This window comes from Chiloscyllium plagiosum, unplaced genomic scaffold, assembly GCF_037043375.1.
Source record: "Chiloscyllium plagiosum isolate Xiang-an unplaced genomic scaffold, Cpla_swu_hap1 HiC_scaffold_12, whole genome shotgun sequence".
NCBI classification, from domain to species: Eukaryota; Metazoa; Chordata; class Chondrichthyes; order Orectolobiformes; family Hemiscylliidae; genus Chiloscyllium; species Chiloscyllium plagiosum.
In genome coordinates, this window is record NW_028270150.1 from 74,302,357 (window position 1) to 74,325,604 (window position 23,248).

The window sequence follows — 23,248 nt, forward strand, 5'->3', positions numbered from 1 at the left end:
CCCTGAATAGGAAACTCACTGATGCCCAATGAGAAACTTATCTCCTACCCAGCAGATGCAGAAAAGGTGCAATGAGTTGCTCCCAATGTCAAGGTCATGCTAAATTTCTGACATGGTTCTGTCACAATTCTCAACACATCACTCATTAATAATAAGTCTTAAATGAGACCTATGAATTGCATTTTGTAACAAACAGAATTTATCATCATCAAAATGATAAAACTGATAAATTGATAAATCAAAATAGTTTATCATCAAAACAGAACTCATTCCATAAAGAAGCAACAATTGATTAACATACATGGTCAGTAATATAGAAGCATAAAGGCTTATACCTGTAAACATCCACAAAACACACATATGAAGAAAGAAAGAAAATATTTCCTTGTAGAGATTGGCTTTCTCAAAGAAAGAACATATGAACAAGAAAGAAGAGTAGCCCTTTCAGCCTCCTCTGCCCTTCAGTAAAATTATCGCTGATCTGATTTTAAACTCAACTCTATATTCCTGCATAGCCCTTGTAATCTTGCAAGCCCTTTTAATCAATATGAACAAAAACACATACATAAATTGCTGGAAAACTCATGAGGTCTGGTAGCCTCTATGGAGAGAAATCAGAGTTAACATTTCGGTCCAATGACCCTTCTACAGAACTGGATCGGAAACATTAACTCTGCTTTCTCTCCATAGATGCTGCCAGACCTGCTGAGCTTTTCCAGCAATTTCTGTTTTTTATTTTTGTCTGTGATTTCCAGCATTACAGTTCTTTCAGTTTTTTGGTAATCGATATAACTCTTCTTCTATATGATGCTACCTGAAGTGTTCATATCACACTTAAAATGTTAGCTCTGTTTCTCTCTCCACAGGTATTGCTAGGCCTGTAGTGAAATGTGAACACTTTGGCCAGTGGGTTATTCCTGAAGGCAACATGATAAACACATAGGTATTTATGACACAGACAGTGACTATTCAGCTAATTGTGTCCACACAGTCAACTAAACTCAAATACCATTTCCAGCTGTTGAGCCATAGACCAGGACACTATGGCAATGCAAGTGAATACCTAACTGCTGCTTCAATATTACAAAGGTTTCTGATTCAACCATGCTTTCAGGAAGTAAGTTCCAGTCTTCCACAACACTCTGTGTGAAAAACAATTCTCCACAAATCTCCCATTAGCTTTCTACCTCTTACTTTAAGTCAATGTTCCATGGTTATTGGTCCCATTACTAATGGAACAAAGTGAAAATAATACCCCTCAGTCTTATACATCTCTCAACCTTCATTGCTCAAAATATAAAGCCAGTATCTTTTTATTTTTCTGTACTTTTGATCGTGGACTGAAATGGGAAAAGGATTTTTCTTAAAAAAAAGGATGTGGAAGGGATTGTTGAAATGTTTAAAAAGCAAGTGACTAGCACTTACTTTACATGCTATTTACACTGCTTCTTATTCAAGCATTGGGGGATGTTTAGTTGCAGATGAACTGGCACCATGCAGTGTACTAAATGAGATTCGGCAAGCAACAAGTAGTTGATCGGTCTGTGGAGTGATGAACAGTTGTCGATGACACAGACCTTCTGCCTGCCAACAACTATGTGATTGATTCCCAGGTAGCTGATCAGATTCTAGGTGTAAACAAAATGGCAAGAAGCCTTCGGACCAACATCCCCTTTAGGCTGCATAGCTGCACATACATGCAACTGCTCCAAGGTGCCATGCACAGTGACAGGCTTTGGCATGCCGATCATTGTACTGACTTTCAATTCTAGAAACTGCTGACACGCATGAGCCTCAGAGCTCCACACAACTAGAAAGAAGATTAAAGGAAACTCTGCTTGAGACCTCCAAAAGGGTAAGTGGTGTCTTTTTTCTGCTATGAGAAACACCTACAGCCTGAAAAAAGCCCATTTATTTTGCCTCATCAGTTGCTGTGAGCTATAGTTTTAAACCAATAACTCCGAGATTTTATAAGTTGCGAATCAGTTGCTTTGTGCTTTCTGCAAGCCAGTGAAAGTGCCTGGAGAAGAGGCATCGAGAAGCAACAATTGCAGGCAAGTCAAAAAGGTGATCTCAGCTAGCCCTGTGGACAAGGATCATTGAATGGCCTTCCCTTTTTTTGCTCCATCTGTAACACCAACTTTTTTGTGTCTGTCTACATGTGTGTAGACATTGTTTTATAAGTGGGCTAAAATTTTAATCATGTCAACAATTTATAATTGCATACTTGTAGGTAGAACGTCTATATTCATAATTAGTAGTCATTTGTGTTAAGTACAGAAACCTGATCCATCATTCCATGATTCTAAAAGATAAGAAATTGGGGAATCTTATGTACTTTGATAAAATCTTCATCTTATGTGGCCACTTTGGGAATAGTGGTTCTTGATTTTCGGAGTATTAACCCAGTGAAGCATGACAGAAAGAAAGCAATTTATTCTAAGCAAAGTTTTCCTACAACTCAGCTTGTTATTAGCAAGCTTTCTTCTAACTGAACCAGTGAAACAAGAACCTCTCTAAGCTAGCCAATATTCAATACAGCCCTATTCGGGTCTACAACAAAGCAGTCTTATCATTTACAAGAAACTTAGTTTAAAAAGCCCTGAATATCCACAGTGAATTTTCAATGATCTCTTTTAAAGAAACCACACCAGCTATTTCTACTATCCGTGAATTCCTCCATTATCAACAACTTGGCCAGAAACCATTCGCCAGAAACTCAACTGGACTCATCACATTCACACAGTAGCTGTCAAAGCAGGTCAGAAGCTGGAATACCGCAGCAAGTTACTCAACTCCTGACTGCCAAAGATAAAGCCTGTCTGTCATCTATAAGGCACAGGTCAGGATTGTGATGGAATACTCTCCACTTGCCTGGATGGGTGCAGCTCCAACAACACTCAAGACGCTTGACACCATCCAGGACAAATTAGCTTGCTTGATTGGCACCACATCCACAAACATCCACTCTCTCCACCATTGATGCTCAGTAGCAGCAGTGTGTACAACCTACAAGAAGTATAGTGGAAATTTACCAAAGATCCTTAGACAGAACCTTCCAAGCCCATGACCACATCCATTTTGAAGGAAAAGGCAGCAGATACGTCACCAAGTTCCCCTCCAAGCTATTCACCATCCTGACTTGGAAATAAATCACTGTTCCCTCACTGTTGCTGGGACAAAATCCTGGAATTCCCTCCCTAAGGGTATTGTGAATCAACCTGCAGCATATGAACTGCAGCAGTTCAAGAAGGCAACTTTTTCAAGGGCAACTAGAGACAAATAAATGCTGGCCAGCCAGCCTTGCCCACAACCCATGAATGAATAATTAACGTTCTCCAAGGAATATTAAAAAGACAACATTTTCTATTGACTTCTACCCTTGGAAAATTGAAACACATTTTAAATGTGTTTCATTGTAAAATATTGACAAAATAATTTTTAAAAAAATATTAAGACATTTGGCCTTTGCATGTAAAATATACAAATATTTATATTGCCTACTTAGTACATAGACAATTCAACAAGGTTACATTCTTGACAGAGCTTTGGCAATTAATTTTATCCCTAACATGAGAACAATGTTTAAAAGACAGGGTTGTAATAACAAACACCATAAAAATAATCTGACATCTTGGTTGTTGGAGTTTTCAGTAAATTCTAGGGTTTGTGATTAGTATATGTCAACATCTGTCCATAGCCATGATAGACATATACTTCAACATGTTCAAGACGCAGTATTAATACCAGAGTTTCTTTTTCTACTATAGAGTATTTCTTTATAATTAGTTTCCAAGAAAAGTAACTGGTGGCTGCTATATGCCCAACCTCTCTTCTTGTAATAAAACCATACACATTCTCAAAACCCTAGTGTCAAATACTATGTTGGAGGACTTCATAAAATACGGATTGATTGACTGAAATGACTTTCAGCTTTTCACAAGTTGCCTGGTATAACCCTGACCACAGTACCCTGGCTTACATTTGGAGCAAATCCTTCAGTGGAGCAGCTCTAGCGCTGGAATTTTATACAAAATGACTTAAAGCGCTGCTTCCATTACCCTGTGAGGAAGAGAACTCCAAAGAAGATCCTCTGTGAGGAAACAAAATCTCCTTACCCTTGTCTGAAGTTGGACCTCACCCTTTATAAGGATTTCACTTTTACTACTGACCATCATCCACATTATTTATTGCACTTTATAAGGATTTCACTTTTACTACTGACCATCATCCACATTATTTATTTATCTTAATATTTAGATAACCAGTACACTTTATATCAAGCACAATAAATGGAAGGGTTGTGAAGAACCCAAAACTTCAGAAGGATTTAAGTGACCCTTGATTTCTGAGCAGAGTTAACTTGTGGCTCCAAATTTGGCTGAAGGTAATAAAAATTTTTTTGTATTGGATTCTGCTGCAGCACAACTTTGAGTCAAGAGTTCCAGTAATTACAATGGCCCACAAACTTCCCACTGAAAATTCCCAAGTCCATTACCAGGATATAGCTATGAGTGGATGTATATAATGTCTTCATTAATATAAAGACCTATTTAACACCTTCTTAGGCCTCAGGAGTATCAAAACCTTTCACATAATTTACCTTAAAAATATAATTTTGTTGGTCAGGCAGACATACCAAACAAGTTGCATGCAAGAAGATCCCAGAAATAGCAATGAACTTAATAGCTTTTGAATCTGTTTTTTGTCATTTGTTTTTAGGGAAGTAAATTGGTCCACTCTTCGAATAGTGCAATGGATCTTGATTGCCTACCCAGATAGGCAGACAAGACTTTGGTTTAATGTCTCTTCTAAAGGTCAAGAAATTAAACTGTGATCCTACCTTACTGTTCAATTAACAGGTTACAAAAGTGCCCAATTTTACAAATTGAAACCTTGCCAGTTTGTACTGGAGATGAGGTGGAAATGTTCCCATTTGTTCTAGCACCAGTGTTAACAGCTGAACTTTCTAACACAAAGCCATGTTGTTGATTATTTTTTGGGCCAGTGATAGGATATTTTTTCATGAAAATATTGCTGTTAAGACTTGCCCATTGTGTGAACAATAACAAATCTCTGTGCCTGCTAGCTCGAATTACAATTCAAACATTCTTCGTCATGGTACACTTTTAACAGCAGTGACAGTAAAGAAAGTGCAAATTTAAATATTCTTCCCAGTTAACAAATATAAATGTATACCTGAGTGGCAATTGTCTAACCAAACACTTTTTAACAAGTATCAAATGGTCCAAAAGTATCAAAAATGCCTTCACTGTCAATTTCCCCTTAAAAAGTTTTTGATAGTTCCTCCTAAATTTTGTGATCAGCTGGAAGTTTAGTCAGAAGGTTGCAGCCATGCCTTTGGTCTGCTGGCCATGCAATTATTTCTGGTGTTAGTCACTTTTTACGATATGAATGAACTCCTTTACTGAGTCTGAAGTCAGAAATCAGGATTTAAAGGCTTGCAGCAGCTTAAAGGGCAGACATGGTTTGGATATTGACCAGCTTCTTCAGAGAAACGAGGAAGGGAGGTTCATATACTTGGTCAGGTAGAGCACAATATGGGGGGGCGGGGGGGGGGGGGGGGGGTGAGTTAGAAAGGAGCAGGATAATTACCTTCTGCCTGCAATTTCAATTGGAGAACAACACCAAAATATATAGTTAGAACAGGATGAAATTGAGAATTTGATTGTCATATATCCATAGGTCTGAGTGGAAAACTGACTACAAGTTTGATGATAGGCCGAAGCCAGGTGGAGAATCAATTTATTACTACTAATTGGCTTTTTTTTTCTCTGTTCCTCAAATGAAGTATACGCTCCTTCTCTATATGTTTGGACTCTCCCCTTCTTTCCAAAAAAGTTGACCGCCCCAGAACACTCCTTTACTTGGGACCAGGCAACAACCCCTGAAGCAAAATCAGAAATTGCTGGAGAAACTCATCAGGTCTGGCAGCATCTGAGGAGAGAAAGCAGAGTTAATGGTTCAGGTCAAGTGAGCATTCTTCAGAACTAGATAGTAGCTAGGAAAAGGTGGAATATGTGCTAAAGACATGATGGGCGTGAGACACAGTAAACAATAGGTGGAAACAGAGCCGAGACGGAAAGAAAGACAGGCAAATGAAGACTAGATAATAGTAAGCCAGAGAGAGACAAAAAAACTGATACTGACAAGACCTGGAGTGTGGGTGTAGGAAAAGGACGAAAGGTTGCTAACGCCCTAAAAGTATTATTCAATTTTGAGTCCTGAAAGCTGCAAGGTCCCCAAGTGAAAAATGAGGTGCTGTTTTTCCAGCGTGTGCTAAGTTTCACTGGAGCACTGCAGCAGACCCACTACAGAGATGCTGCCCAGGGAACACAATGGGGTGTTGAAGTAACGTAGGTGTTCTGCCAAGTGGCCACACGGTCTGCATTTCATCTCCTCTGTGTAGATGAGACCACACTGTGAGCAGTGAACACCATAGACTCGATTAAGTAAAGTGCACGTAATCACTGCTTCCCCTCAAAGGTTTGTCTGGAGCCTTTGATAGTGAGGAGGGAGGAAATAAATGGGCAGGTATTACACATTCTGTGATTTTATTTTATTAACATCTATGACAGCACTGATTTTGAGGGATGGGTAACTGTTTTCTGAGATTTCCTGGACAATTTTGATTTTGAAAGTGGCCAAAGGCTTGTTAATGAGTTCCAGATATCAATGGAAGCTGGACTTCCTGCTGTTGCTCCTTGATGAGCTATCTGTTTACATGGCTGTTCTTCAGCCTGGGGTTTGTAAGCAAGGACAGTTGCATATGTCTTGAAAGGGGCCTCTGAAATGGGATCTCAATGCAAAAAAATTTTTGAAGCACTGACTTAGGGCCCCAGTCTGCAAGCCAGGATCATTTGAAAATCTCTTTGTTCAGCAACACTCCCCAGGACCTTACTCTGTAAAAGCAATTCCTGGACAATTACTGCAAAAGTTTTTGATAACAAGCATAATGGGGTAAAAATATGAGAAACTTGGTGAAACTGCACAGTCCTCTCATACTGCTGTTAGTTGCCAATATGAAGGAGATTTAATCACTTGCTTGAGCAAACAAAGCAATTATTCACTTGCTTTGAATAACTATATTCACCTGTTTACCTTATGTTACAGACGTTTCCAGTGGTAACAGGTAATCAATTTGCAGCATAAAGGCTAAGGGCCACTGTTACCTTGACAGTAAGTGCCTATGTAAGTGTTTGACTGCAGGTAAGTTTGGATTATGCAACTCAAGACTGTAACTGCACTCCTTGTAAAGCAAAACTGCCACAGAACCAATCTACTGATAATTGGGAATATGTACAGCTGTACCTGAAAACTCTCTTGTGGTGAAACAATCTGGTTGGTGCAGCCCAGCATCTCTTTGTTGGTTATCTCATAGAGTCATAGAGAAGTACAGCATGGAAACAGACCTTTCAGTTCAACTCATCCATGCTGACCAGACATCCTAACCTAATCTAGTCCAATTTGCCAACACTTGGCCCATATCCCTCTAAGTTCTTCCTACTCATATACCCATCCAAATGCCTTTTAAATGTGGAATTGTACCAGTCTCCAACACTTCCTCTGACAGCTCATTCCATACAAGCACCACCCTCTGCATGAAAAAGTTGCCCTTAGGTCCCTTTTCATTTTTGCCCTTCCCACCTAAACCTATGCCCTCTAATTCTGGACTCCCCTTCCGCAGGGAAAAGAGCTTGTCTATTTACCCTCTCCATGCCCCTCGTGATTTTATAAACTTCTATAAGGTCACCCCTCAACCTCCAGCGCTCCAGGGAATACAGCCCCAGCCTATTCAGCCTCTCCCATAGCTCAAATCCTCCAATTCTGGCAACATCCAAGTAAATCTTTCCTGAACCCTTTCAAGTTTCACAACATACTTCTGATAGGAGGGAGACCAGAATTGCACACAATATTCCAAAAGTGACCTAACCAATGCCCTGTACAGCTGCAACATGACCTCCCAACTCCTATTCCCGATGTTCTGACCAATAAAGAAAAGCATATCAAATGCCTTCTTCACTATCCTATTTACCTGTGACTCCACGTTCAAGAAACTATGAACCAGGACTCCAATGCCTCTTTGTTCAGGAACACTCCCTAGGGCCTTACTCTGTAAAAACAATTGCTGCAAAAGTTTTGATAACAAGCACAACAGGGTAAAAGTATGAGAAACGGGAAACATTCCCTATATTCCTACCAATCTTGTCATATGATTCATTAAATCTATTTCTATAATGCACTCCTTGTAGGATTTAATATTGACAGGTAAATGCAATTGTGCTATACACACCTGAATGCCGGAAAATTGTGACAGAATTGGTGTCATTTTAACCTTGTTGCAACATACCTAATCACAAACTGGCAAGCACTTCTGGTGCCTTGTAAGAACAGAAAATTGGACACAAAACTGAAGATACAGAGATTCAATGTCACTGACCTAGTTCTAGTTCCAATTGATTAGGCCCAATTTACACACATTTATTATGATATACATATATTATGTTACAATATATATTAAATAAATTACTTGTAAAGGTCATGTCACCCCAAGTTTTATTAAAATTATAGGTAACTGTACAGTTATTTCAAATGATACAGTAACCATTGGAGACCAGTTTTGAATCTCTTATTAAATTTAACATCTTTTGCAAGTTTCACAATATATTCTATCCATCTCTTAACAACTGTTAAAGAAATGTTTCCGTACACTGAAAAGTAATTTACTTAGTGGTGGAAAATAATGAAATATTTCACATTCCTTGGATAAAGTATGTAGTCTGTTTACACCTTTTAAAACATGATGTCAGACTGCTACAGGTGTTCTCAAAGAAGTAAAACATAAAAACTGTTCAGCTATATATGTATAAAAATGTAACCAGATCATAACTTTAATACATTGTCCATTTGAATTTCTTGTACTGTGATGACTGAAAGAGTAAATATAGAAACTTTTGGTGTACATAATCTATAAAAGTCCTGCACATTTACTCATTCTGCCAGTGCAGATTTTCAATTTGCAAAGGACCAAATGAAAAGAGAAACAGCTTAGAAACAAGGGTTTCAAGAATTATTTTTGAAATCTCGAGCAAACACTTTTCACATTTTTGATGCATGCATGCATTGTTGATTTAAAATGTTGATTTTTCAAATAGATTTCAATATAACTGAATTTTAAAGAATTATATGTAAGAATATTTTGCTTTGATATTATATATGGTTCTTTTAGCAATTTTTAAAAATCATTATACAAATGTTTTGTTTAAAAGTTATTTTTCATGTTCTCAATTTGTTATAATCAAAAGCATTCCATTTAATATTTGCATGTTTACAAATTCTGGGGTTTTTAAACCCCTTTCCTTATTGTACTTCTTGATACTAGCAAATCAAAATGTTGCAGCATATCTTATACATACAAAAAGAAAAGCTCATCTGGAAAAAACTACAGCAATGCTGCAAATCAGCTTCCAGTAAATCAGTGAACTAGCACGATGGTTTCTGCTCTCCTTACTGTAAACTCTTCCAATTGATTCTGTGAACCTCAAAGAAGATTCCATAGCTATTCCAGCATTCTGTATGTCATAAATAAAAAAACTGCCTGTCTGGAGTCAGGAAGATCCCTGTTGCTGCTGCAGTAGCACCTGAAGTTTCTCTAGATGTTCTCTACACTGTAAATGGTAGGTAGTCAGAGAGTGGTTTTCTTCAGCAAGCTGCTGGTATTCCTGTGTCAGGTGTGTAGCATTCAGTTGATCCTTTTCATCTTGATCAAGTTCTGCAATCAGCTGTTTTCTGACAAACAACAGAAACATGAATACTGGAAAATAAACATTTTCTAAATTTATGCAATAGGTTACAATCGTGTGGCTGTTCTCACTATCATATGCTTCACAATAAAATATTATCATCCTAACTTGTACTTTTCATAGACACTGTCAGGTAACATAAATACCCCCATTCAAATTGCTGCAGATTCTCTAAATAAAAAATGGGCTAGTATTTGGGCAAAGTTGAGATTGATGAAAATGATCAATTTTGCATGTGCCCTTTCTTATAAGCATAATGGTCCAGAAGAAAGTTCCCCAGGACCACTCTCACCCTACAGCATTCAAGTTTTTGGGTCAATATGGAAAACCACTGAAATTGAAAGGTATTACATAAAAGTTATCCTTTCTTTAATATGTTACAGAAAGAAAGATTTGCATTTATATAGGACATCACAATATATTTTATATAAACATACAGAATAGGAGCAGAAGTAAGCCATTTAACCCTCCAGCCTGTTCCTTTCAAAAAAGATTATGGCTGATCTGATTAAACCTGACAAACATTGACTCACTTACTAGTCAAGAATTATCCACCTTGGGAAAGAGAATTCCAAAGACATTTGATTCATCGAAAGCAAACATAATACTCCTTATCTGTATCTTAAATGGGAGATCCCTTGTCTAACTGCTGTTCTTCAGTTCTAATTCTCCCACAAGGGGAACTGTTTTTCATATCCACTCTGCCAAGTCCCCTTAGGATCTTATATATTTCAGCGTGATCATCTCTTATAGTCTCTTAACCTTGAGTGAATACAGGCCCAACCTGTTCAATTTTTGCTCATAAGATAAACCTCCCCATCCCATAGTGAGTTCATGTAAACCTTCTTTGAACTACATCTACATCCTTTCTTAAACAGGACAACTAAAACCATACAGAGTGGTGCAATGTGCTGTGCAATCGCCCAAACATCCCAACGTTCATATTCCATTCCCATGCAATAAATGCCAGCATTCTCTTTGCCTTCCTAATTGCTTGCTGTAACTGTTGTTGTTTGAGGAATCCTCGCCATAGTCACCATGATAAAAGATAAAGCAGGTAGTTTTTCTATCGCCATTCTCCTTTTAGACTGAAACCTAAAGGGCTTGACTGATCTAATATGATAGAGAAAATCCATTTGGTAGTCTAATGAGAAGAAGACACTTGTTATTTATTGCATGATATCAATCACGTATGAGTTACAATGGTATGATGGACATTGATTCTTCTCAGTCCTAAATGACATGGGTTTTGGCGAGAAAGATGGGGTAATAGAGTGATATTGGCGAAATTGAGAGCAAAAATGTTCAATACTCCAAGTAAGTACCGTACACAGAAAGATGAGAATCACAGGTGTGAGTGCCAAGAAGCCTGTATGCATCCATTTGCACAGATTAACTTCTCATTATTGCCAAAACTGACTTCATTCATATTTCCAATCTCCCACCCACCAGATAGAAACTAAATGATGGCAATTTCCAATATGGCAGTCACAGTGGCTGCTGGGTGGCTCCAGTTTGCTGCTTGCTTCTCACATCCTCCATTCTGAACACCGGTCACCAACATTTCAAGACACACTCAATGGACAACATGCAAAAGCATAGGCAGTCCCTGCCCACAGATCGGACCATACTGCATCTCAAAGCTCCTCGCTTACTCTCTTAATGCTCAGTCACTTTGCACTTGCTTCAATGCCTTACCTTGCTTTGCATTTTTGTGCTTTGTCCCCTCAGCCAGAGCTTAAAGACTCACTTCAGTTTTCCCTTGCTGTTTAGGGCAGACACAAAACCAGGCAGCCCAGTCACACAACCAGGCAACATGCCTTACAGCTCAGCAGTCCTCAGTCAAGGGGGTACATGTCTTGCTATATGGCAGTGTCCCATGTCGATCTGCACCATGTGCCAGCAGTTTATGAGACAAAAACTCTGTGTGTGCAGCAAGTAGGAAGGTGTATCTCAAAGTCATATGGAGGGAGAAAGTGAGGTCTGCAGACGCTGGAGATCAGAGCTGAAAATGTGTTACTGGAGAAGCGCAGCAGGTCAGGCAGCATCCAGGGAACAGGAGAATCGACGTTTCGGGCATAAGCCCTTCTTCAGGAATGAGGAAAGTTTGTCCAGCAGGCTAAGATAAAAGGTAGGGAGGAGGGACTTGGGGGAGGGGCGTCGGAAATGTGATAGGTGGAAAGAGGTCAAGGTGAGAGTGATAGGTCAGACTGGGGTGGGGGCGGAGAGGTCAGGAAGAAGATTGCAGGTTAGGAAGGCGATGCTGAATTCGATGGATTTGACTGAGACAAGGTGGGGGGGAGGGGAAATGAGGAAACTGGTGAAATCCGAGTTCATCCCTTGTGGTTGGAGGGTTCCTAGGCGGAAGATGAGGCGCTCTTCCTCCAACCGTCGTGTTGTTGTGGTCTGGCGATGGAGGAGTCCAAAGACCTGTATATCCTTGGTGGAGTGGGAGGGGGAGTTGAAGTGTTGAGCCACAGGGTAGTTGGGTTGGTTGGTCCGGGTGTCCCAGAGGTGTTCTCTGAAACGCTCCGCAAGTAGCCGGCCTGTCTCCCCAATATAGAGGAGGCCACATCGGGTGCAGAGGATGCAATAGATGATGGCCGGCCTGTCTCCCCAATATAGAGGAGGCCACATGACTCCCTCCGTGACTCCCTCGTCAGATCCACACCCCCCACCAACCCAACCTCCACTCCCGGCACCTTCCCCTGCAACCGCAGGAGGTGCAAGACTTGCGCCCACACCTCCCCCCTCACCTCCCTCCAAGGCCCCAAAGGAAACTTCCATATCCACCACAGATTCACCTGCACCTCCACACACATCATCTAATGTGACAAAAAAAACTGCAGATGCTGGAATCCAAGGTCGACAATCTGGATGCTGGAAGAACACAGCAAGCCAAGCAGCATCAAGAGGTGGAGAAGTCAACATTTCAGGCGTAACCCTCCTTCACGAGTGGTGGGTTGGTGTAAGGGCAGCTGCAGATATAGGGGGTGGAAGGGCAGGGTGATGAGGGAGGAATAGATAAACACAAGTAGAGGGTATGACCTGATTGGTCAACGGGAGAATTGAATCCGATTGAAAGGAAAGGTCGGTGAAAGGATTGGAAGGGAGAGGGAGGATCTTGGACAGGAGTTGGGTGATAAGAAAAGAGGTCATTTTAAATTGGAGAACTCAATGTCGAGTCCTCCATGCTGTAGGCTGCCCAGGCAGAAGATGAGGTGTTGTTCCTCCAATTTACTTTTTGGTTTGTTGTGGCATTGGGGAAGGCCAAGGATGGTCATGTCGGAAAGGGAGGGGGAAGGAGAATTAAAATGAGCAGTGATTGGGAGGCCAGGTCAGCCCCTGCGGGTCTATAGCAAATTAATGATTCATCAAGTGATCTGCGTTTGATTAATGGAAGAATGTTGACATTCGCATCAGGAAACATTGTGATATTCTTCAAATTATGATTAGGATCTTTTACATCCACTTGAGCAGGCAAACCAAGCCTTGAGTTTCTGTCCCATTTGTAAGACAGCACTTCCAAAAATTTAGCTTTCTCTTAGAACTATGAAGTGTCAGTCTAAGAGGGCCTGATCTATAACTTTCTCAAATATGTGTACTTCCCATAAATATCTTTATTTAACTAACTCTTAGCACACTAAGTCCAGTCTATCACTCTATTTGTGTTATTAATTAAATATACCTAACTATGACTGAGTCACTACTAAGGAATATGCTGAGTCTATTATAGGTGACATTGTATAATCAGAATAAACTGGTCTGCACTGCAGCAATGCAAGTATTTTGAGGTTCTAAAAGCAAATTCATACAGGGGAAAAGATGTTTATTAAATGATGTGGAAAGTTAAGCATCTTTATGTAAACTCCCAAATTAAAAGGGTCAAAGTTAAGTGTTCAGATGGTGCATTTATCTTATTGTTACAAAGGACTGAAATGGTCACCAACTCTCTGAGAAGGAAGAATTTTTGTTGCTTGTTTTCCGATTGATGTCCTTGAAAATCTTACTGTTGTACATTGTGGTAAATATTTGTCCTGTTAGATAAGCCTGCAAGTACTGAGTCATGCTGCTTCATTCATTTTTCTGTCTGTCTGTCTGTGCAGATAAATGCATTAGCTGTTGCAAGGTTTAGCATCCAACTATTATTTAAAGTGTTCCATTTAGAGCTTTTTGTATATTCAAACATCAAACACTTGCATTAATAAGATTATAGTAGCTCACAGAACATAAGGTAGTTCAGGAGCATAGTTAACAATTGCAATTTAATAGTTTCAAACTTTGACAAGTTGCTCATAAACAAGATTGATATGTCTTCATTTATTCACAATCATGTTTAAACACAGGCTTCTCTGTTAAGACAATTACAACTCACATAAGTCATAACTGATACCCAAAAAGCTATTTTAATAAAGGATAAGGTGCTTCAAAAGATGGAACGCTGTCCTCCTGCTTCTTGGGTTCAGACTGTAAATCCAGCCTTCATTACTGAGATGGAAAGTTACCACCCTACCAGATGTAAAACGTTAGTGGCAAATAGGACTTTGCAATTTGGTATATTTGAGTTTATAGCACAAAACTATATCCACTTTCACATTTACAATGCCACTCATGCAGAAAAATGTCAGGAGGAGGCTGGAAAAAGAAATGGATAGATCCCAAATGACGAAGCAATGATAATTTTCTGAAGTGGAGTTAAAGTCACACCTATGGGACTGTTGGAAGCAATTTCATTTTGCAACCAACTTGTGTTTCTCAGTTGGAAATGCTATTGCTGAATGTCAAATGTTGCAATGTGTTTCCAATTCTCACTCAACCCTTCCACATTGATACACAAAAGTATTTGCTCAAAGGTCTTAAAAAAAATCTCCCAAGGAAATAAAAGACGAACGTTTAAATTACCGAGCAATCAAAACTGGATGATCCGGATTAAATATGAACAAACCCTGAGGTAGTATTCCAGTTATAATCTACTGGTAACTCAAACCCTCCCCTCCATTTATATGGAAAGAAAATATTACTTAGAAGATAGTCAATTACAAAAGGTTTTCTCTGTATGACAGCTGACACTGAGTAAACTATTGCAAGGGAAGTATTGGATAAGGAATTTGGTCATGACCCAAATAGCTTTTTATAAGAATAAGATAGCTGGAATGACCATTCGACAAGTTCATTAACATGACTTCAACACTAGTACATTAATAAATATTGCTGCTTAATACATTTTTCTCACTTACGTGTTTGTCAAAACATTAATTTCAACTGAATTCATTTAAAATCAATGGAGAATTTTTCTGCAAAAGACTTAATGTTGTGAGTAACAATTATTAATTAACCACAGGATTCTGCAAAACAGCACAGGCAAGATTGTGGCTAGATTAGAAATGTACTCCTTGCACTGTAAATTGCAATTTTGACCCAGAATAAAACAATGCAAGATCATCTCGCCCTAGGGAACTCTGTTTCAAAAACAAAATCAAAAAGTAATATTGGGATGAATCTGATGATGTTTTGGCTCAGTCTGAGTTCATTCAAGTTTTGTAGATAGCTTTTTTGCATGAGGGCTAGCAAATTTTCTCGCTTATCTGTCAAGACATGCCACATTAATTACCTACCACGCCCCTTCATTTCCAGCTCCACCTTATCATACACAGTTCCCAGAACAAACTGCCACCCAGCACATATCAAGGAATTACCAGCACGCCTTGTGCATGTGCCATCTTTAAAAGACTGTTGTGCACCTGGATAAGCTGCCCTCTATATAATCCTTGACATTTGCCCTGGATATGGCAGACTGGGGAAGATCAGCACCCCAGTTTGTGGGGAGTGCCTTGGAGGTCCTGCTGGAGGGGATGGTGCACAATTGGGACTTCCTCTTCCCCAGGATCAGCAGTGGAGGCCACAACACCAGACCAAGTCAGCCTGGTCCGAGGTCGCGATCTGGGATAAAGCAGACTCAGCTATCTGGAGCAATGACTAGCACTATAGGAAGAAGGTCAATGATTCTGTCCACTCTGTCAGTGTTATGTGCCACCAACTTCTCTCCAAAATCTCACACTCATTCTGTCTCTGCTCCTGAACCCACCTCCCACCAAGGTTCACGCTTGACCACCCTCACTATTGCCTGAAACGTTTTCCCTCACTCGCTGTCACCCACTTTAATCCCTACCACCATTACCTTTATGCTAACCATCCCTTTTTGGAATGCCTCCCCACCTGCACTGGCTCTAACAGTCGTGTCTCGCATTTTCAACTGCCTTAATACCTGCCTCTCTCCTGTTGCAGGAAGAAAACATCCTCCTATAGGGCAGTAAGATGCAGGACAAGTGGAGGGCTGCTCGACGTTCAGCTCCTCACCCCTTATGTGGTAAGCATCCTGACTCTGACTGCCCTAGGAGACTAGTTGACCAGTGCCAAGCCCCTGGACTGGGATTAGAAACTGCCCTTGACTTACTGCACTGGGATCCCCTGAACATAGGTCATCTCCTTGACATGACTGAGACCTGTCAACAACTATGATAAGCTTCCTTCCTTTCTGTCTGCCTTAAACAGCAAGGTAAGGGAGAAGTAATAGGAGTCTGGTATCTGTGGCTGAGGAGCAAAGCACATAACAGCAAGGCATGACAAGGCAATGCAAGGCAGGGATACTGTAAGTATCAAGGTACTGTGAATGAGCACTATGACAGTGAGTGAAAAGCACAGAAATGCAGCCCGATCCTGTCCTTGTCCTGAAAGCACTTGTTGCTGAATGCACAGTGTCCTTCCTGCAGCCATACAATGATAAGTTGTTGGTGCAGCCTAAGTTGCACCACTGAAGTGCAGGCCATACCATAAGAAGATTAGAAATATACCATGAGAATTCATAGAGGCTGGCACATATTGGATGCCAATGTTCATTGGTGTGGGATCGATGTGGTTTATACCATATTGTGCACCCCAAAATGTTCATGCCTGGTGTTCCAACCTGAAAATCACTCAAAGTAATAAATGAGTTGAATCCGGCAGGTACCTGCTCTGGTTTCCATATTGAGTTTCAACAATACTTAGCTTGCTTAGTTAGTTTGGGAAGATAGGAAACTGAGTATTAATGAGGCAAGTTTAACAAGGTGTTTAACAAGAAATAATGTCCCTTAACTGGTCATTCACTCTGGCTAGAGAGAAAACTGTACTGCTTGTGAAAAGCATAAAGGTTGGCGCAAGTTAACGCCAATGTTGATATGGGCCTCTCCAGACTTCTCATCAGATTCTGCCATACATCTCGCTACAGTGCATGTCACTCAGACCCCAATATCCTTTTTCATGGTTCCTTGGACCATATATCATCTAAAATCAAGAGATCAGATGAATAATCTGCACCCAGTGATAAATATTCTTGTTAATATAATCAATAAATAAATATGGGAACAGGATTAGATGATGTTCTATTCAACTTTTTTGAAGGAAATGGCTTTTGCTCTGTGCGTCCACGCAGCAAGACTGCTGAGTTGAATATCTCACTTTCCTGAAAATGTGTTGCTGGAAAAGTGCAGCAGGTCAGGCAGCATCCAAGGAACAGGAGAATCGACGTTTCAGGCATAAGCCCTTCTTCAGGAATTCCTGAAGAAGGGCTTATGCCCGAAACGTCGATTCTCCTGTTCCTTGGATGCTGCCTGACCTGCTGCGCTTTTCCAGCAACACATTTTCAGCTCTGATCTCCAGCATCTGCAGCCCTCACTTTCTCTCACTTTCCTCCCTACTTTCAAAATCTACTTGAACTTTGCTTTCAAAACAACCTTCTTTAGTTTTGTCTTCTGTTCAATAAATCGTAGGAGTGTTTACAACACATAAGAATTCCATTTAGACCATTGTGTCTGTACCAGCTCGCTGTATGAGATACTCAGCTAGTCCCATCCCTGTAGCCCTTTACATAATTATCAAATTTCCATTTGAAAGCCTCAACTGAATCTGCCTATACAGCTACTCAATGTTCACTGTTTTACTTCTCAGCACACCATTCTTCAAGACACAATTCTCTTAATAAAAAACATCCATGAAATACAGTTTGCTGTTGTGTTGTATATCCACACAACACCTATTTAAATTCATGTGAATGCAATGATTTATTTTCTTTGTTATGAAGCCAATAATTGGCACAATTATATTTAGCAGAATAAAGTATTCCTTTATCTCTTCAATCGCTTAGCTGCAAAACTGTAAGAAATTTCGCACAGATAATTCCCAGCAACAATACCTATGGAGGCTCTACAGTTCAGCTAAGATGAAAATCTAATACGTTTACCGGATGGTATCAATGTCAGGCTCAGTCAGTTCTGATTCTGTGGGAATTATTATCTTTTCTGCCACACAAAGATGTTAACCATTAAAGAGGAACCATATTCTATTGGGAAGTACTTGTGATACAAAGCACTTCCCCCTCGTACACTTGCATAATTTTATTAAGAAGTTCAAACATTAGGAGAATTTAAAATTTTTAATGTTGTTTGGCAGTCTAAAAATATTAATGATTATCGTCTGGCCCAAACAAAGCTTGTCTTCAAATGCACTAATCTAGGTGTTATCAGTACATGGACACAGAGTAAGGTAATCTCTTAAAAGCCCTACATTTAAAACATTATGGGATAGATGTTTTTGAACTCAGCCCCCAGAAGTGAACAGACAATGCTAAGAAGAGGTGAGCTAGAGTAATTGATAAGTCACTGTGGTATTCTGCCAGATCACTGTGTTGGCTGTCAGTTCTAAGATGTTTTTCCAGATTTACTTTAAATGCAGGAAATTGGTCAGGCTCCTTTATTTGGAACAATTCTCTTCATCTGCTGTTCAATTGTGTACACTGCAGGCAACTATTTCCACTTCCAAGTCATAAATGGGAGACTTGTGAGTCAGTATCTGCTTTACGTTTTATAAACTTCTAGGTATCCCATTCAATAACAGAACAGATCAGCTGAAAATCAGACATGTAGGGAACCTCGTGAGAGTTTTGTTTTGAGACAGAACTTTAGTTAGTGAGTTTTATTTTGCATTTGCCCTATCCCGGATCTGGCGGAATTGATGTTTGTATTAGCAGTATAAAAAGTTGCATTGGGCAAAGAGTTGAATTGTCTCCTCTATGTTTTATTATTCCATGATTTCATTCCCAAATAATGACAGATGCACACATTCATTCTAAGTTTTTAAAAATAAACAAAATTAGATGAATTTAGAAGAATTTTGAGTTTTGTACAACTGTCTGGTTTCAAAACGTACCCTGATGAGGAGACTTCCTCTTTATTAAAATTATATATTTTTACAATGCTTGTTTCAGTTCAGCTCTGGGAAACAGTCAGTCTCTGTATCACAATCCCCTTTTTCACAATATACTATCTGTCTCAGCTAATGTTTGAAGCAGCCCATCAAGCACAAGTTCAATTACAAATCAGGAAATGGTCTCGGGATCATGGACTGGGGAGTGTCCAGATTAGTTTTGGAATCATATGTGCTGCTTCCACTGTCTCAAACTCTCTGATCTGCTCATTTAACAGTCTTCAAACTTAATGACATTTTGTCCTGATATATCATATTTCAAGTCAAGAGGTTCTACTTCACAAGTAACATCAGGTTAATTTATGGTTTTCCATCACATATATTAAATGTATAAGATCTTCATGTTTATATAAAAGGATTAGTTTAACAAGTATAAGGAGTGGTTCAGGAATGATCACAGCATCACAGAGTTAAAGATGCACATCTCAAAAACTGTAACAAAAAATGCACAATCTATCTTTCTCCCACTATCTGCAGCTGCACTGAACTCCAAAATCTAAATCTCGAAAATTCAAAGGTAGCACCACTGAAACAGTAACAATTATGAAAAGAAAAAGAATGTTACCCTCACAATTACAAAATTGTTGGAATTGACAAAGTACCTCAATATTTTTAAGGTCTGAACCCATCCTCCCTGCCACTGAAATTCAGTTTAGACTAGGGAAGCATTTGTTCCATAAAGAGTTCATTTAACAATGATTAGAAGCATTTCAAAGTATAGGCCATGAAATATGATGATGACACACCCACTTTCAGGTATGAAATAGAAATCCAAGCCTCTGTTATGGCCAGAATGAAGCACACATATTTACAGGCTGGAAATATCAGAGAGTCACAGAGATGTGCAGCATGGAAACGGTCCAACTCGTCCATGCCGAACAGATATCCCAAACTAATCTGGTCCCAGTTGCCAGCACCTCGCCCATATCCCTCCAAACCCTGCATATTCATAAACCCATCCAGATGCCTTTAAAATGTTGCAATTGTACCAGCCTCCACCACTTCCTCTGGCAGCTCATTCCATACACGTACCACCCTCTACGTGAAAAAGTTGCCCCTTAGGTCTCTTTTATATCTTTCCGCTCTCACCTTAAACCTATGCCCTCTAGTTCTGAACTCCACCACCCCAGGGAAAAGACTTTGTCTACTTAGCCTATCCATGCCCCTCATGATTTTATAAACTTCTATAAGGTCACCCTACAGCCTCCGATGCTCTGGGGAAAACAGCCTATTCATCCTTTCCTGATAGCTCAAATCCTCCAACCATGGCAAATCTTTTCTGAACCCTTTCAAGTTTCACAACATCCTTCAGGTATGAAGGAGACTAGAATTGCACACAATATTCCAACAGTGGCCTAACCAATGTCCTGTACAGCTGCAACATGACTTCCCAACTCCTGTACTCAATAACCTGACTGATAAAGGAAAGCATATCAAATGCCTTCTTCACTATCCTATCTACGTGCGATTCTACTTTCAAGGAGCTATGAACCTGCACTCCAAGGTTTCTTTATTCAGCAACCTTCCCTAGGGCCTGACCATTAATTATATAAGCCCTGCTAAAATTTGCTTTCCCAAAATGCAGCACCTTGTATTTATCTAAATCCTGTATGCCATTTTTGCAATTGGTGGGGCTTATTTCAGATTGACATCCATTGTACAAATTTGGTTCCTGGTCCATGCTGCAGATCACCACTAACAAGGTAAGTAAGGGAACAATAATTCCTAATCATCACGTTCCTGATGAAGGGCTTATGCCCGAAACATCGACATCCTGCTCCTCGGATGCTACCTGACCTGATGTGCTTTTCTAGCGCCACACTTTTCCATTTGGAAACAATAATTGCTGAATACTGAGCCAGGAGGAGTAGGTAACATCATCCCAATCCCTCGAAAACTATTGGACGTGACCTAGTTTTGGTGACAATGATAAGTGTATTGTTGGAGGTTTCATCACATGACTTTCCCCATACACTCCAGCTACTTATTAGCCAAACTATTCATCCTTCTGACAGTGTCTTCCTACAACAAATAAAAAGCAAAAAGACTTACACCAAATTGGATGACACTGGACAGTGAGCCAATTTTTTTGTTCCTATTTCAATATTTCTACATCCAGTAAAGCAAACCTTCTAAATAAAAATGAAGATATTATCTTTGTAATGTCACTGTGATTTTTCTGCAGGGTCGCACATAGCAGTGTCTTGGAGATTGATCGTCAATTCCTGGAAACTCCAGGCCAACTCTATGAGTTGACAACCCTGATACTACCTTTTCTCCTCCCTACTATATGACCACCTTTACCTCTCATTTCAATGTCTGATTCATCCTTAATTCCCCTTCCTCCAGCTATTTATCTTACCTTTCACTTCAGCTATTCCCTGACATTCATTAGTGAACTGCCTGGAGGTGTCCAGAATATGCCCACAGGTCATTTAAATTTGATATGAATTCTAATATTGCAAGCTCCTCAATTCTACTTCTAAGTGCAAGGATTGCTCTTTCTACCCATAGGTCAGTTGAAATAAAGTTGTAAGCTATAGCCTCGTAATTTCATCTGAATGAATGGGATCCACAGATTACTCACTTGAGAATAGTACCTCTTTAGATCTAACCAGAAAAACATGGAGGAAGTAAGTGCACATGTTGTAAGGGTGCCCCTGGTTATAGACTGTTGCATCACATGGAGCTTACCATTGTATCATGGTCATGGCCTGCAACCCAGTGATCTATGCACATATAGTTGCAATTCTGGTTTAAGAGGTCAGCCAAGTGGACCTCACAGAATATGTGTTCTCTGATTGTGGCTGTTAACCTGGTCCAATCAGGCAGCCCAGGCTGACAGATATAAACAGGAGTGTCTGAACGGTAGGGTTCGGGGCCTAGCTTTGCTCCTCCTCTCCCTTGTAAAACTGCTGTCTTTTGTGTACAGCTGTCAATGTTTTTTTGTAAACTGTTTTGTAATTTGTTTAATAAAATTATAAACAGGAAAAAATAAATAAATAAACAGGAGTGTCTCCCTCCAACTCTATTTTGATTTAGTCCCTCCCCTCCCCTTCACTGTTTTGATCACACAGCACTGCCCTTTGATGTGAAGGGCAGTGCTTGTCACTGGCCACCCGGGTGTTTTCCTATCTTCCTGGTGGTGGAAATTGAATAAAGATTCGTGCACTTTGTGTCTTTCACTGTGTCTCACACCTGCACACACACACCATGGGTGCTGGAGATAAAATAAGCACTACCGCACTTAGGTGGTAGTGTGAGGGTGAAGGAAAAAAAAAAAAAAAAATAAACAGGGGATCATCTGAAAAAAAAAATAAACAGGAGTGTCAGAAGTCCTGTTCACTCAGAGTTGGCTCTGAGGAAGTCGGACCAGTGTCAAGTACTATGCGTGTGTAAATAAAGAGTGATTTAGTGATGGGATACTGGCCTCTGGGGAATTATTTCACTGACCAGTGATTCAAGCTCACATTATGACAATTCTTACTTAATGACCTAATGAGCCATGTATATACTTCGTAGTAATCCTGATCCATTAGCTCTATTCTAGGACACCAACTTGTGGAACGTTTCAGAGAACATCTGTGGGACACACGCACTAAACAACCCCACCACCCTGTGGCCGAACACTTTAACTCCACCTCCCATTCTGCTAAGGACATGCAAGTCCTGGGTTCCTCTACCACCAAACTCTAGCCACCCGATGCCTGGAGGAAGAATGCCTCAACCTTCTGCCTTGAGACCCTTAATGTGGATTTCACCAGTTTGCGCATTTCCCCTCCCCCACCTTACCCCAGATCCAACTTTCTAACTCAGCACCACCCTCTTGAATTGTCTTCCTGTCCATCTTCCTTCCTACCTATCATCTTGTGGCACAGTAGTAGTGTCCTTACGCCTGGACTGGGAGGTCTGGGTTCAAGTCTCACCTGCCCCATAGGTGTCTAATAACATTCCTGAACAGGATGATTAGAAAAATAGGTTAAAGAAAATATATTAGACTTTATAACGCTCTGGTTAGGCCCCATTTAAAATACTGTATCCAATTTTGGGCCCCAGACCTCAGGAAGGACATTCTGGCACTGGAGCACGTCCAGCGGAGATTCACACGGATGATGCCTGGAATG

At 40.1% G+C, this 23,248-nt stretch overlaps 1 protein-coding gene and 1 long non-coding RNA gene across 3 annotated transcripts in view; one reads left to right on the plus strand and one right to left on the minus strand.

Annotated features, from left to right (window-relative positions):
- Positions 1-58: 58 nt before the first annotated feature.
- LOC122555050 (uncharacterized) lies at positions 59-22,154 on the plus strand. 2 transcript variants are annotated; one of them, XR_015758907.1, is made up of 4 exons: positions 59-4,387; positions 7,135-7,230; positions 16,110-16,191; positions 21,310-22,154. It is a non-coding gene; the product is annotated as an uncharacterized LOC122555050 (long non-coding RNA). The 2 variants fall into 2 exon arrangements; XR_006313143.2 differs by lacking the exon at positions 59-4,387 and having other exon boundaries at positions 5,602-7,230.
- Positions 9,630-23,248, minus strand: part of map3k7cl (map3k7 C-terminal like) — a 68,830-nt gene continuing 55,211 nt past the window's right edge. The window contains exon 5 of the mRNA XM_043700688.2: positions 9,630-9,810. Within this exon, the coding sequence (XP_043556623.1) occupies positions 9,630-9,810 (181 nt within the window). The remainder of the gene's footprint in view (positions 9,811-23,248) is intronic.